Source organism: Nilaparvata lugens, chromosome 2 (genome assembly GCF_014356525.2).
Source record: "Nilaparvata lugens isolate BPH chromosome 2, ASM1435652v1, whole genome shotgun sequence".
NCBI lineage: Eukaryota > Metazoa > Arthropoda > Insecta > Hemiptera > Delphacidae > Nilaparvata > Nilaparvata lugens.
The window spans coordinates 83,035,662-83,052,035 of record NC_052505.1 but is presented as its reverse complement, the minus strand read 5'-3'; the positions used below and the strand labels follow the sequence as shown (position 1 = coordinate 83,052,035).

The window sequence follows — 16,374 nt, the reverse complement described above, 5'->3', positions numbered from 1 at the left end:
TAAATTGAATAACTTTTTCAAAAATTGATATTTTCAAAAAAATGTTGTTTTACTAGATCAACAATACCATGAAGAATCCATCCTATCTCAACATCCTATCTCATCTTACCGAATTTGAAATGTTCTGTCCCAAAAATTCAAACTTCAGGCGCTCATATCTCAAAAAGTAATGATCGAGAAGAAATTTTTTCCTCATAAAACTTTTTCATTTTGATGATATACAAATCGAAAAACTTTGAAAAATATCACAAGTAGAAAGTTTATTTTCAGCCTTTGCACAGCCTTAAGCCTGTACGCGATTCAGGGCACTGGGCCTCAAGTGACAAGGAGTACCTTGATACTCATTAGATCATTTTATGCCTCATGTAAAAACACTACAAAAAACTCAAGTTGTTCACCAGCTTTGAAAAATTATCAATGAATTCATTCATTTTATAACAGTTTATTGTCATTTTGGCAGTGAGTACTTATTCGTGAATATTTTCCTTTGTAACCGCATCAGCAATATAAAATCTTGACAAATCGTAAATATTTTGATGGAATGAAGCTTGATTTGATTTGATATTTTTGTGTGTCTGTAGGAGAGAACAGTGGCCGTTGTTTTCGTCATATAGCTGTTGGCAGCAGTTGGTCACACAGACACGGAACCTCAGCAAGGACCATGCCGCACTTAGCGAGGTCTACTCGACACACCTTGTCAGTCGGCTGGCACAAGTTATCGAAGATGTACAAAGGATATACAGAAGGGTCAGTGCCACATTGATCCTCATATTCTATTATCCTATACTATTAAACGAGCAATTTCTGTTTATATGTTTAGATGTTTATATGTTTGTATTTCACCGGATCTCGAAAACGGCTCTAACGATTCTCACTAAAATCAGAACATAGTAGGTTTATAATATTATAAAGATTCGATTGCACCAGGTCTCATCCCTGGGAAAACTCACTGAAAGACATTAAAAGGATAATTATTATTCATCCTTCGAAAAACAGCTGATAATTATTTCGTTGTCTGTTGATGATGGAAGTTAGTGAGCGAGTTCATGTGTGTGGGACTGTGTCAAAATTATGACTCAGCTGTTGAACTTTTGTAATCATTCAATCAGGTACTTAGTGCCGGTTGCAAAAAAGCCGGGTTATCTTCAATGCTGATTAATTCCAATAGATCCATCTTTTTGAAATGGTCTTCTCTGATTTGGTTCACGTGAAATTAATCAGGATTAAAATTTAACCGGCTTTTGTGCAACCTGGCCTTTGTGAGGGAAATTTTTGCATTCCTCTGGGAATCAATCTCAATTTACTGTGATTAGATAAAACATTTCTTTATGAACTATGAATGTTACTATAATGTCTTCTTTCGTAATACAGTAAATGTGTTATGCTTTGGTACTCCAGATCGAAGCTCGGTCCCCGATATTATTCATTCATCAGAAAAAAATTAAAAATCAAAGTACCTTTTTAACATCTGTATTTATTTCTCACAACAAGAAATTGGCCAGAATAATATCATGTATCAATAAAAGAAAACAAGAAATTGACCAGAATAATTTCATGTATAAATAAAAGTTCCAATGTTATTGAAGCGACTTTTCCAATCATTTCAATTATAAACCAGCATTTCTATGTATAATTCTTATAGGGAGACGTTTTCCAAATCAATTTATTTAATTGGGGAAACTGTGGTTATGAATATGTGATATAGGAAATCAGAAAGGATGTGGAGAGGAAATCGTGGTAGAGGACAGAGGCAAGATATTGTCTACTGTCATTTCGTACTGAATTATTATATTCTTCTATAGTAAACTGTAGTGAATTCAAAACTATTGATTAAAGTAGGAGGCATTAATAATAATATCGAGTGAACTGACTGGCTCAGGTCTGGTGTCAGAGTTGTCAGGTCGCAACTGATCAATTTCAGTGCCTCTGACATGACCTAACGACTGCTTTTTAGGCAGCCGGGACCGACAGCTTACAAAGGATAGGAGGCACTAAAATTATTGTTATCGAAGTGAATTTCGAAAACAAAACAGATGAATTCTCAATTTAACTGAAATTATTCGCATCCAAAATTCCCTTCAAACGGAAAAGAGTTCAATTTATGATGAAGATGATAACTTATTTCAATCATATAGATATAATTCTCATATAAGATGAATATTGTCTTGACAATCATGTTCAAAAACTCATAATCGTCGAGGATTGTATAAACAGTCTATGAATAAATAAATAAATGATGAATCAATCTTGATATTTTGATGTACATAATCAGTGCATATGAAGATGACAACATCATCATAGGAGTGATCCGTGGTCTAGTGGATAAAGTGCTTGCGTAGAAGCATAGAGATCCCGGGTTCAAACCCTCTCATAAGTAAAAGTTTTTTAACCAGATCACTCCCGTGTTATCGGATGAGCATGTTAAACTGTCGGTCCCGGCTGAAGTATGACAGTCGTAAGGCTCATTGACGGCTTAAATTATATATATATTCAGACGGTGGGACCTTCCCGCAAGGGTCTCCCCACCAACAAAAGCCATACGAATTTACTTTTTAGTGCATATGAAAAAATTGTAACTTTGTGATCAATTATGGAAAAATGTAAGATGGCTTGTGCATTTTAATTGATTCGGCTATTTTCAATTTTTCAATGACAAATGAAAAGTAATAATGATTATTTTTGCGCTTACAGTGTCGTGAAATAGGTTACGAGACTCACGAAGAAATACTGAGGGTTCTACATGAGCTGCATACCACAATGAAAACCTACCAAGCCTACCAAGGCGAGTGCAGGCAAGCCGAGGCCAAGCTCCGACTTGCTGAGAACCAGAGACTCAAAATAGAACAATCCTTGCCCAAGGAGAAGCTGGACCGTTCAAAAAAGTTCAGACTTGTAGAAAAAGAAGTACAAAAGGTAAATTCACTGCTTTTGAAATTAATTCCTTTGTTTTTTACTGAGATATTCACAGAAGGTGGTTTTCAACTGCAAATGTAATAATTTATCTCATAAATGTAATATAACATTTTATATTTTTAAAATATAAAATATTATATATTTTTTGAAAAATATAAGTTTTTTTAAATTGTAATTCATGAACTGATTAATAAGTCTTCTACATATGGCTGAGCCACTTGTAAAATACTTGTTGAAAATTGTAATTTTCTGTAATAACTGATGAGTAGATTCAATTAGAAAAAATACTGAAAATTTTGTGAAAGTGAAAACCCAAAATACATAATCCTATTTTATGTTAATGTTACCGGTATCGAAATTTGGCTGAGAAATAGTGCAAGGTATCCTTTAATTTTCCCTCCCGATCTATGTTTTTTTTGTAAAAATAAAATAAATTAAATAATAGTTTTTTTCGATGAGGACAGAGTTTAGTTCATCTTCATTTATTGACAATAGAGAGTATTAATAGTAAATGAAATTGTACTCCGAAATCACTTCGCTTATGTGGGCTACTTGATTCAAATAAAAACAATATAACAACTTTTAGTATCCTTTTATTAAAAAACTTTAAAATATTTTAACTACTTTAATATTTTAAAGTTTTTATATTGTTTTTAATTGTACTCTGTTAGTGAATGTCATTAGAAATCCTCTTATTCTTTATGTTCACCTTCTAATTTGTAAATAGATATAACATGAAAATGTAGTAACCTTTTTTGAACTAGAAATAACTTATATAGTGAGTTTCTACTAAAGCCAATGAACAACAGGTTTCAGCCTAAACCCAGTATAAGATTGTATTTAACTAGTTATAATTAATGTAGAGCTGAAGTTTCCATTACCTACTGACGATAAATTCACACTAATTTATTGAAAAGGATGATTTGGCATTAATATTCCACTGTGGACTAGTATATTCTCATTTGATCAATGGTTATGATTCAAGTTATTATTTCTATTACCATCGTAGAATTTTGTCCGGACAAAATTTCAATGTCTGTTAGTTTCTTTTTCTCTTAACTGGGAACTAGATTCTCACTTCATTTATGGTAAAGATTCATATTGATATCCCTATTCCCATAAAAATTCTATCCAGACAAAATCACAGTGCCTGTTGCACAAAGCATGTTGAATTATAATCGTAATTAAATTCCACGAGAACCAGTCAGAGAAGCCTTCTTTCGAAATTCCTTCTATGATTGACTCCAGTGGCATTTAATCATGATTAAAATCTAACAGGCTTTTGTGCAACCAGTGTGAAATCAGTTTAAAATTTATTTTTAATTTTAATAAATTTCATTACATACCATCATTGTTTGGGAATATTCCCATTTGATTGGTAACTTGTCAAATTGGTCTTATAATAACATATAATAATAACAAACAATAAAATCAATACATATTGAGTCACAGGTTTAGACTTATTTATTAAAAATTAAATAAATTTCACCTTAGAATCTATCAACAATAAACTGTGCTACCGAGTAATAGACTTTTTCCTCCACCTACTGTCTAAAGAGCCTACTTTACTCCCTGAAACATAATACTAGTGTCACTTTTTCGCTCTCGGGAGGAAAAAACAGAAAACTCCCTAGAGCGTAAAAGTAACTCCATTTAAATAACATGGGAAGCATCTCTATTTTGAAAACTTACATTTGAAATAGGTTAGACGTTCTAAGCTCAGATGAGGAAGCATATAGAGTAGTCATTAAACCAACTAAATTCAATACCTCAACCAGACATTTGATCAAAATATGAAATATATGTTTCATGCTAAAATTATTACAAACTTCATATCAGTATACTATAAATATTTTTTTAATATTCCATCCATTCAAAATACCAGCCAACGAATATTCCTCATTAACTAATCAAATTTGAAACGGGAACTTCATCATAGTTTGTTGTAGTCGAGTTGGCCATTGTTGCTACAGTTTTGCCGACAGATAGCGCAATTGTTGGCGACATTGTTGCCGTTGCCATTGTTGCCATTGTTGCCGACAGATAGCGCATAGCACTGTCGGAGGTGTGTGATTACAAGCCAGCTGTTTAATTTTTAGTTCATGTTGTAACACATTTTACTGGTTTCGTAAGTTTTTAAAAATTATTTTAATTGCAGTTTTTTATAAAAATGTAGGTGGAGGAAAAATGTTGTGTACATCACGAGTGAAAAATGTTTTTTCTTCCTCAGGAAAATTGTTTGCCCGAGAAAAAACAGTACTTTTCACTCTAGATATACAAATAACTATTTCAGTTATCATTGACTTGATAGTTTTTTTAACAGCTGGAATGTTTATTTACCTATAAAGATTTGCATCAGATGCAAAACTCATATCTTTAGAAATACCAAACTCAATTCAATTCATTTGAAATTCCTTTTTTTATCCTGCTGAACTGATTAGTGAGTCCAGTCTTCTACATCTGGCTGTTGAGAAACAAAAGCGTGTCTCCATTTCTGGATTTTGTGAGAGACATTGACTGCTCTAGAACAATCCATTATTGAAGTGGGTTCCTCTCTCTGGCATATGTGCTGCTGGGGACCGACCGAACTAGTGTATTGTTTCCCCCCCTTTCATTAGTGCAAAGAGCAGGAAGCTGTTGAGAGTGCTTCCCCACTCCCCCACTCCTCTATTTCTCAAATGGCTTGTTACCATCAATGCAATTCTCCCCACGTTTTCTGAACTAGTCATTTCCAATTCGTTGAAAATGAAGTACATCGCATTGATTCCTCATAAATCGAGATAAAATGACTGTATTGAATGTATGTAGTTATTTGAAATATTTACCGCACCGAAACTTAGTTCATCATGGAATGAAAATTAAATTCTTGTTCTCATAGTTTTATTTCCATAAACACAGTTTTCAAAGCCCGTTTGACCCTCGTTTGAATTCAGACAAAATATTTCTAGTCAAAAATATGTTCATCTATTAAATTTAACTGTGGTTAAGTGCCGTCATCGACTCGTTCATTTGTTACCTTTACATTGATTCCGTTAGATGACTTCATTTAAATTTAATAGAAAAGAGTTTAAGTTTATCTGATATTATAATTCGATTTAATTTATCAATTCAAGTACACGAGTTTGTCTTTGTGTTGATAAGTAAATTTGGTTGCACTAAAATCGTATCATAGAAAAAATACAAAAAAAAAGTTAATGAAAACAATTATCATGAAAAAAAAGAGATTATCTATCCTCTTCGATATAATCATTTTAACTGTTCCAAAAGAACATTTACAAAAGATTCAGATGGGTTCAAATGCAGTTTTGGTTGGTTGATAACTTCCAATTTAACCACTTGATCCACAGTCTAATACATTTCTTACCAATTGTTGAAAATATATAATCTCTGTTATTCAACTTTCTCAAAATAGATCGTTAAAACAAAGGAATCACTAGTATCCTTATATCATTTTATTTCAGACTAGTTTTAAGTATTTATTCCATTCTCAAGTCTTGAAATTCCACTTAATACACAAAACTAGTCGTGTCTGCAATGAAATAATATAAGGGTGCTAGTGATTCTTTGTATTCAAATTGGCAAGTAGCTCTATCTAAAGACCTGAAAAGATTCTGAGAGTCCATTGTTTGTATAAACAAACCTATAGTGAGGTCCACGTTATAATGACAGTATTTGATCAACTTCGGTTTTGCTATCCTTGTCTATCATTCGACAAAGCCGGTGGTACTATCCTTTTCTAGGTCCACAACTATGACAATTATGTTTTTGACGGTGTAGAAATATAATTAATTAATGCAGAGAATTGGCATCGCTATTCTTCTATCTTTATCCACTGCCATTATAACGTGGACCACACTATACTTGATAATATTTCATCATTATACACCTACTTCTGCATCCCTAATAAAAAACAAATTGATTATGATATGCATTTATTAAATGACAATTTCTATTTGTGTTTTTCATTATGGGAAAGTACCACTTCACACACAATACAAGTGTAATTTTGCATCCATGTGTATTTGTTTGATTGAAATGTTCTGATTCGTGTTGCCTCTTTGTTTGCAGAGAAAAAACAAATACTTTGACGCCAAGTTGAAAGCACTTAAGGCGCGAAACGAGTACGTGTTGTGTCTGGAGGCATCGAACACCACACTGCACAAGTACTTTGTGGACGACCTGTCCGACCTGATAGACTGCATGGACCTGGGCTTCCACGAGTGCATCTCGCGAGCGCTGATGATGCACATCTCGGCCGAGGAAGGCCACCAGGGCTCCGTGCAGGCCGGCCTCGATGCGCTGCACTCCAACATCGCCGCACTCGACTCGCGGCTCGACAAGCAGCGCTTCCTCGAGTTCAACCACTCCGCCTTCATGATACCAAAGAAGTTCGAGTTCCAGGGCAAGACCGATGAGGTAGATATTCTTGTTCTTTCAAAAATGAAATTCAAATTTATTTATTGCCAAAAAGAAAACAAACAATAATTTACTCATACACATACATACACGAGCATAAATGGAGTGATCCGTGGTCTAGTGGATAGAGTGCTTGCGTAGCAGCACAGAGATCCCGGGTTCAAACCCTCTCAATACCAAAAGTTTTTTAACCAGATCACTCCCGTGTTATCGGATGGGCACGTTAAACTGTCGGTCCCGGCTGAAGTATGACAGTCGTAAGGGCCCATTGACGGCTTAAATTATATATTCAGGCGGTGGGACCTTCCCGCAAGGGACTCCCCACCAACAAAAGCCATACGAATTTACTTTTTACGAGCATAAATAAAAATAAAATGTTCATAATACAATATTACACATACATGCATAAACATGAGAGAAGAAAGAAACTAATTATAACATTTCTAGGCATCACCAGCAAAAAGAAAAATCTTTGCCCGCTGGTGAGAGTTGCTTATAATAATTAAGAGTAGAGTTTATTGTGAGAGGAAAATCGGATCTATATTTTATTAAGTACTCAATTACGGGTTTTATGTATATTGACGTATAGTCATGACCTCAAAATCACTAAAAACCATATCCATTGGATAGAGCCTGGGTTTGCTTAATATAGTTTTAATTATCAGTTTTTGTGCTACAAATAATTCAGCAATATGACAGTTGAAACAGCCTCCCCAAACAACTATGCCATACTGCAGAATTGACTCGACTAGAGCATGATACATCATTTTCAGGTGGTTCTTATTAAGAAATCTGTTAACTGTAATTTCTTACAATATAAAATCTTTCGAAGTTTATCTCTGTTATTCAACTGTCTCAAAATAGATCGTCAAAACAAAGGAATCACTAGTATTCTTATATCATTTTATTTCAGACTAGTTTTAAGTATTTATTCCATTCTCAAGTCTTGAAATTCCACTTAATACACAAAACTAGTCGTGTCTGCAATGAAATAATATAAGGGTGCTAGTGATTCTTTGTATTCAAATTAGCAAGTAGCTCTATTTAAAGCTAAGTAACATCAAAGGCCTGAAAAGATTCTGAGAGTTCATTGTTTGTATAAACAAACCTACTTGATAATATTTTATCACTAGCAGGTAACCCGTGCTTCGCAAGGGTCTATTTTAAAACTTGACCGAGTGAGATATTGAAGAGTTTCAAATAGGCCTAGAACCATCCTCGGTTAATTAAGAATCTTATGCAAAATTGCAAGTTAATCAGCCCAGTAGTTGAGACGTGATGATGCGTCAAACATAATTTTCCTATCCCGTACATGTATAAGACAGTTCTTTCGTTTATCACAGTATAAATAAGTTCTTCAGCTTGGTGCTAACCTAATAAAAGTGACAAAACTCAAATTCCGTTTAGAATCCTTCCTCAACTTGATGCCAACCTGGCAAAATTGGACTGGTTATTAATTTAGTTGCTAATTTTAGCCATCTGTTTCGAAGAGGTAGTCTCTCTAGATTATAGTTCTATATTAACATATGTTATTGACCGAACGAAGTGAGGTCTAAGTTTCAAGTCGACGGTTTGGCATTTCTCTTAATGTTTAAATGTTTGAATGTTTTATATGTTGCGCATTTACGGCGATAATAGATTTTTATGAAATTTGACAGGTATGTTCCTTTTTCAATTGCGCGTCGACGTATATACAAGGTTTTTTGAAATTTTGTATTTCAAGGATAATATAAAAGGAAAAAGGAGCCTCCTTCATACGCCAATATTAGAGTAAAAATCAGACTATAGAATTATTCATCATAAATCAGCTGACAAGTGATTACACAATCATATGTGTGGAGAAGCCAGTCTATTGCTGTATTTCCATATAAGGTCTATAGTTTCAATCAGGTACTTGTGGATGAGAATACTGCGTGAGGTCTACTGTTCACAGAACTACTAGTGTATTCATGTCCCATGAATGAAATTTGAACATCAATTATGAAAAATCTAGAAGGAAAATTGAAATTTGGGCTTCGAGTTGCACGATATTGATATTTTTAGAATATATGTGCAAAATTTGGAGATCTAAATCATTCCCGTTTTTCCGGTATGCAATCCACAAGTTGACATGTTTTGATGCGAACAAACACAACCCTACTCTCTCTTATTATAATATCGATTATACACCTACTTCTGCATCCCTAATAAAAAACAAATTGATTATGATATGTCAACAAAAAAACAACAAAAAATTAATATACAATTATACTTACAAACATAAAATACAAATTCTTTATAAAATAATGAATATTTACATAAAATATCATATCTAATAATATTGTTGCATCCCTCTTTAAGCAAAGCTTGTGATGAGGGATGGTGTATCTCTAGAATGTTGGATAGCATAAGATACTTTTATACATCGTAATATTAATAACATAATTAGATTTTATCATTTTACATTACAATATCAAGAAAAAAAGAAAAAAGAAAATTCCATTCTCTTATGCTATTTTCATACAAATGTTCCTCTTGTAATCAGTATAGGCCTAATTGAGATTCAACTATATGTTCTACATCAAAGATAAAGATCACCAATATTTAAAATAAAACAACAAATTCTCTTCTGCTCTGTTATACTAAGTAAGATATGTATTTTAAGAATAGAATTGAGATTTACAAACAGATTTGAGAAATAAATCGAAATTAGTCTTCATTTTGTCTCCCTAATAAGTAGTGTCGAAGATACTGTCTAAAAGTTTGAAAGTGAAAGAATAATAACAAATTGGTATACATTGGGATGCTCCAGAAACTTCAAGCAACAGACGGTTTAAAAGTCTAGGACCATAATACGCTGCATGAGCACTGGCAGCCGCTGTTCTACAAGGTGGTTCTAGCAAAAATCTCTCAGATTGTCTACGAGTAACATAGCCGCCATGAGGGGCTATAGGGAATCTATTGGGCCACGAATAGACAAAACTAGCTAGGTCAAGATCATACAGGTGCTCAATACTGAGAACATTAAATTCTTTATACAGCAAATTTAAAGATGCATTTATAAGATATGCATCTATAGAATGACAATTTCTATTTGTGTTTTTCATTATGGAAAGGTACCACTTCACACACAACACAAGTGTAATTTTGCATCCATGTGTTTGATTGAAATGTTCTGATTCGTGTTGCCTCTTTGTTTGCAGAGAAAAAACAAATACTTTGACGCCAAGTTGAAAGCACTTAAGGCGCGAAACGAGTACGTGTTGTGCCTGGAGGCGTCGAACACCACACTACACAAGTACTTTGTGGACGACCTGTCCGACCTGATAGACTGCATGGACCTGGGCTTCCACGAGTGCATCTCGCGAGCGCTGATGATGCACATCTCGGCCGAGGAAGGCCACCAGGGCTCCGTGCAGGCCGGCCTCGATGCGTTGCACTCCAACATCGCCGCACTCGACTCGCGGCTCGACAAGCAGCGCTTCCTCGAGTTCAACCACTCCGCCTTCATGATACCAAAGAAGTTCGAGTTCCAGGGCAAGACCGATGAGGTAGATATTCTTGTTCTTTCAAAAATGAAATTCAAATTTATTTATTGCCAAAAAGAAAACAAACAATAATTTACTCATACACATACATACACGAGCATAAATGGAGTGATCCGTGGTCTAGTGGATAGAGTGCTTGCGTAGCAGCACAGAGATCCCGGGTTCAAACCCTCTCAATACCAAAAGTTTTTTAACCAGATCACTCCCGTGTTATCGGATGGGCACGTTAAACTGTCGGTCCCGGCTGAAGTATGACAGTCGTAAGGGCCCATTGACGGCTTAAATTATATATTCAGGCGGTGGGACCTTCCCGCAAGGGACTCCCCACCAACAAAAGCCATACGAATTTACTTTTTACGAGCATAAATAAAAATAAAATGTTCATAATACAATATTACACATACATGCATAAACATGAGAGAAGAAAGAAACTAATTATAACATTTCTAGGCATCACCAGCAAAAAGAAAAATCTTTGCCCGCTGGTGAGAGTTGCTTATAATAACTAGAAATTTAAACGAAAAGCTTTATAACAAAAGTAGAGACACAAAATATACTTTAAATCAATATACTTTCAACTTCAGTATTTAAAAATGTCTGATGTGGGCGCTTTTTCTTTTAGAATTTTCAAAGCTACTGTAGTTTCAATTCCATATTTTACTCAAATCGACCTTATTTAACCGTCTTCAAAATTCAATAGAATTTTGTGCAACCAAACCATTGTGTTTTATTTATTCACAATATCACATCGGAAACAACAAGTAATGACCCAAATATGTTTCCTTAACACAACAATAAGTACAGTATACAGTTTAATCAGGTATACAGTTTTAAGGAGGTAACCTGTATTGCATCAGAATTCAAAACCCAAGCGGAGTTTAGGCTTTATTATAACATTAGGCTGTATAATGGGTGCCTAAAATAAAAACATCCAGTAACTTATTAATAAAAACAATATTATCAAGAATGGTCTTATATTAGAGCTTATATATGTAGAAATGGGTGCAGTTCGCAGAACCAGAACTGCAAAAGCTATTGTGCGCGGAGATGGTCTACTTTCTTTGAAGCCTTTCTCCAGTTCATTGGCTTGTCCATTTTACTTTGGTATCCACTTCACAGAACTAGACTTGTGTATCTTTTTCGGATACACTTTCTTTGAGTCCTTACTCTTCCTCATTCTGCTAACAATATACTGTTTAGTTCGCAGAGCCCGAACTGCAGAAGCTGTTGTGCGCGGAGATGGAGACGCGACTGGTGCAGCTGAAGACGCGGCTGACGACGTTGCGCGCCGAGTCTGAGGAGGTGTGGAAGACGCTGGAGACGGCCGAAGCGACGCTGCTCGACATGCTGACGGCAAAGGACTACGACTGCAGCGGCTACTTTGGCGACAACGCGCTGCCCGCAAGCAAGCCGCCTGAGACTGTTTCCATCAAGCTGCGTGCCGATCGACACGAGACCGAGGAGTTCTACCTGACGGTCAGTAGCTGCGAATTTTAGATTGGAGTGATTTCTATAAGTACATTAATTATTCAGCAATCCGTTGTGGAGTGGTGCGGAGTGTTTTCATGGAGGTATGAAAATTGAGTGTCTCAAATACATTCTGCTGTAGAGAGGTGTACTCTCGCTTACGATTTTTTTTGAATTAATAAATAGCCTAGTGCTCTTTTGACTATACCCAAAACTGTGTTCATTATGAGTTTCAAGAATCAAGAATCATTTATTGTCGTCCCGCTCAAGAGCATTGACAAAGTCACATAACAAATGAAAGTACAAAATACGTACAATGTATCAATAAAATTAATGCATTCACACACTGTAGGCTACATAAAACATTCAGTCACTTATCAGTAAGTTCAGATAATTAAAATTCTGTACGTTTATGTGATAAGAAAAGGGAACAGCTTCAAAATGTTACATCAATAGTACTCCCAGCTAAAAACTCTCCTACCGAGTAAAATGCTTTCTTTTTCAACCATTTAATAATAGCAACCTTGAATACTTTCCCCATTTGCCTCTCTAGCACTCCACGGTAATTTATTAAAAAGTATTATTCCAGTGTTGAGATGGGAGTTTTGCGTCTTTGTTAGCCTAGCATACTCTTAGTCTATCCTGTTTCGGTTTCGGGTGTCATGACTATGATTTGCACCCCTGACATTTAGTGATGGAAGGTTTCCCTTTATATACATTAAACTTTGCAAAATGAAGATGCTAGGCAGAGTAAGTATACCATGCTCCATAAATACTGGCTTACATGAGTCTGTTACACTCATACTGAAAACAGTTCTTAAGGCTCGTTTTTGACAGAGGAAAACCTCCCCAGCTCCACTGGAGTTTCCCCAAAGAAGACCTCCATACAAAAGGTGTGAATGAAATAAAGCAAAATAAGCCTTTAATACCAAGCCAGAGCTAGTACAATTTTTGAGTCTCCTCAGCAGGAAAATTACTCTACTTAAACGTGTGCATAGAGCATCAGTATGAGATCTCCAGGTAAGACCAGAATCTAAATTTATTCCAAGAAACTTCACGGCTGGCTATTGACACCAATACGACCTGCTCTCAAGCTGAAAATTATATGCTCTGTTTTATTTTCATTTACAATCAAGTCATTGACAGAGAACCAGAGGTAGGACCTTTCCTTCATATAGCCAGTAATGACAGAGTTTATATCTGAGAGTGAATTGGAGGACATAAGAGTAGTATCATCGGCATAGAATACACATTTATTTGTTAAAAGGTTCCACACTCTCAATATAAGGGGGATTATTTATTTACTACTTCTTTATTGGTTTTATTAATAGTTTCTTATAATTTTTCATTGTGTATTTTGTTCAATGCTGACTCCTTGCAAATTGACTAATCGACAACTAGGAAGAATATCCATTCCATACAGACTGTGATATGCGATATTTTTGTAATGTAATTTTTCTTGAATAAATTAAATTGAATTTAAAACGTTTTCTCAGCATTTTAATAGTTGATACAAATTGTAATGATTCATTTTTAATACAAATTATAATAATAATACATTTATAATTCAATAAAAATGGTACCTATATATTAATTGAATAAAAAAATAGAAAACTATTCATTAGCCCTGAATAAATACATTAAAATATAAATAGAATATTTTAATTGAAAATATTTTTCAACCTTAATGAATTGTATTATTGATGTTTGCCCTTACTCCTTGTGATCAGTTCTTCTGGATTAGTGCTTAAATCAGTTCAAGTGATATAGATAGTTCAGTCATGAACTATTGGTTTTGCTAGTGAAGAAAACATATAGATAGCAGCCCTGTCGGCTAGTACAAGAGAAACAAAGCGCGCTCTATTTCTCTCTCACGCATCTGGTATTTGTTGTAATACCTAGTCCACATGTTGGTCCAGCCTGGTAATGCCTAGTCCACATCTAGGCCAGCGCTGTCAAACCACCCATCTACACACTGGTGCTGGTCGCCATTGGCCTTCATTGGGCCAACATGTGAATACGGTATAACATGACTGACTGACTGAACTATCTATAACCATAGGGAAAAGATAATATAAGATATCTGTGGTTTAACTGAATAAATAGACTACATATTGTCCAGTTTTATTCAATTCGATTCAATTTATTTTTTCCTTCTGAATACAATTCAAAGCAGCTACATAGAATCTTAAGCAATAAAGTTTATACAATTCAAGAAACGATTTAATATACTTACCAAAATCAAACAACAAAATATAGAACTATACTAAACAATAAAACTCTTGAGCTATCACAATTTTATTCTTGCATAAAATTATTGTATCTGATAGGAAAGAGCTTACATAGGCAACAAAGGCCTGTGCGTAAGCTCGAGTTATCATAACATTCGTTATATCTATAATTATAAAGAGAGATCTAAATTTTTATTAAAGATCTAAACTACATTGAAATAATTTTCAATGATGAATCTATAATTCCTATGCATTAAGAAGGGATAAAAAAGTGGAAAACTAAATTATAAATAATTTTAAATTTATAAATAAAAGATATACTTGATATATTTTTCAATATACTTTTATATCACCTTCACAACTACTGTACTCAGGAAACCAATGTTGAACAGTGCCGTTTTTGCTTTAGAAACTGCGCGAATTCATGCTGGGTACAAGCCGGATAGCGAGGCTGGACTCGAAGCACGAGTACATCAGGCAGCAGCTGCTGGACATGTCGAGTGGGGTGGAGGTGATCGGAGGCAGCGGGGGTATTGGAGGCGGCTCTCAGAGTCCCGGCCTCCTGCAGCCTTCGTCCGCCTCCAAGCCGCCCCGCCGCAAACGTATCGGCCGCCTCCACATGAACGGCCAGCCCAAGCTGTTTGGCGGCAGTCTCGAGGAGTACCTAGAGTCGCTCAACCAGGAGATACCGCTCATCGTCAAGAGCTGTATCAGGGTTATCAATCTCTACGGTAAGCAACTTTCTCAATGATCTATTTACCACACAATATGTCCTGTTTATCAATGTATTACCGTCCCTTAACGGTAATAATTATATGAATATATTGTAGGTTACGACAAGAGTGATGTCTATTATATGGTCTATAATTATTATTTTATATCAAAATATTGAATTGTGTTTGTATTTGGTACTATCTTTGTAATAAATCAAGATGTGATTTGTGACGAAGGTAATGCTTCTGATGACCACAAAAGTGACTATAGTGAGGTCCACGTTATAATGACAGTGGATAAAGATAGGAGAGCAGCGTTTTCGATTCTCGGCCTTAATTAATTATATTTCTGCACTGTCAAAAACAGATTTGACATCGTTGCGAAGCTAGAAAAGGATAGTACTACCTGCTTTGTCGAATGATAGACAAGGATAGCAACATCAAAGTTAATCAAATACTGTCATTATAACGTGGACCTCACTATAGAATAAAAAATTATTCTATTCTAGTTACATCATTTTTCACGGATGAAGTCCACATGGGTAAATGGAATGAGAAGATGCGAAGGTTAAACATCGAATTTTCATTCATCAATTTTTGAATCTAATTCTTGCTCATTTAATGCGAAGTTTTAGTATTACGGTTCACTCAGACTGGATGCTCTCCATTCATCAATATTTCAATCTCATTTTTGCTAATTTATTAATTAAGTACATAGTGCTTTTAGAATTGATCGGCTCAGAATCGCTTTTAGAATCGGGGGGCTCAGGTTGGATGTGATATCGTTCGTAATTTTTGTGTGAAAATGAAATAGTCGAAATAGAAATTCTTCAAAAGTAGGAGAAATATAACCATACAAGAATACTAACGATTCAGCATTAATGTGATATTAAATGGAATGACATACGACATTATTAAGGCTGTTCAGTACACCTTTTTATTTTTATTTAAATTGGATAATCTTTTTCAATATAATTTAAGATCACTATAAGAGTGAGAAAAAGTGGCAACTGAAATTTTTAAGTGGTATAATAAGCGAGTTATGGGTTGTTGAAGTGCTAAACTCTGTTTTCTTTCCAGATCATAAACGGTTTCGAATTTTCCATT

The 16,374-nt window shown here is 34.9% G+C and overlaps 1 protein-coding gene across 4 annotated transcripts in view; it reads left to right on the top strand.

The window, feature by feature from the left end:
* LOC111061543 (SLIT-ROBO Rho GTPase-activating protein 1) overlaps positions 1-16,374 on the top strand; it is a 144,997-nt gene that overhangs the window by 106,066 nt on the left and 22,557 nt on the right. For 3 of the 4 annotated variants that reach the window (XM_039421934.1, XM_039421931.1, XM_039421933.1), the window contains exons 3-7: positions 582-747; positions 2,692-2,913; positions 10,512-10,859; positions 12,057-12,332; positions 14,964-15,285. In XM_039421934.1, coding sequence (XP_039277868.1) covers positions 582-747; positions 2,692-2,913; positions 10,512-10,859; positions 12,057-12,332; positions 14,964-15,285 — 1,334 coding nt within the window. Of the gene's footprint in view, positions 1-581; positions 748-2,691; positions 2,914-6,981; positions 7,330-10,511; positions 10,860-12,056; positions 12,333-14,963; positions 15,286-16,374 lie in introns of all 4 variants that reach the window. The other variant, XM_039421932.1, reaches the window with a different exon arrangement.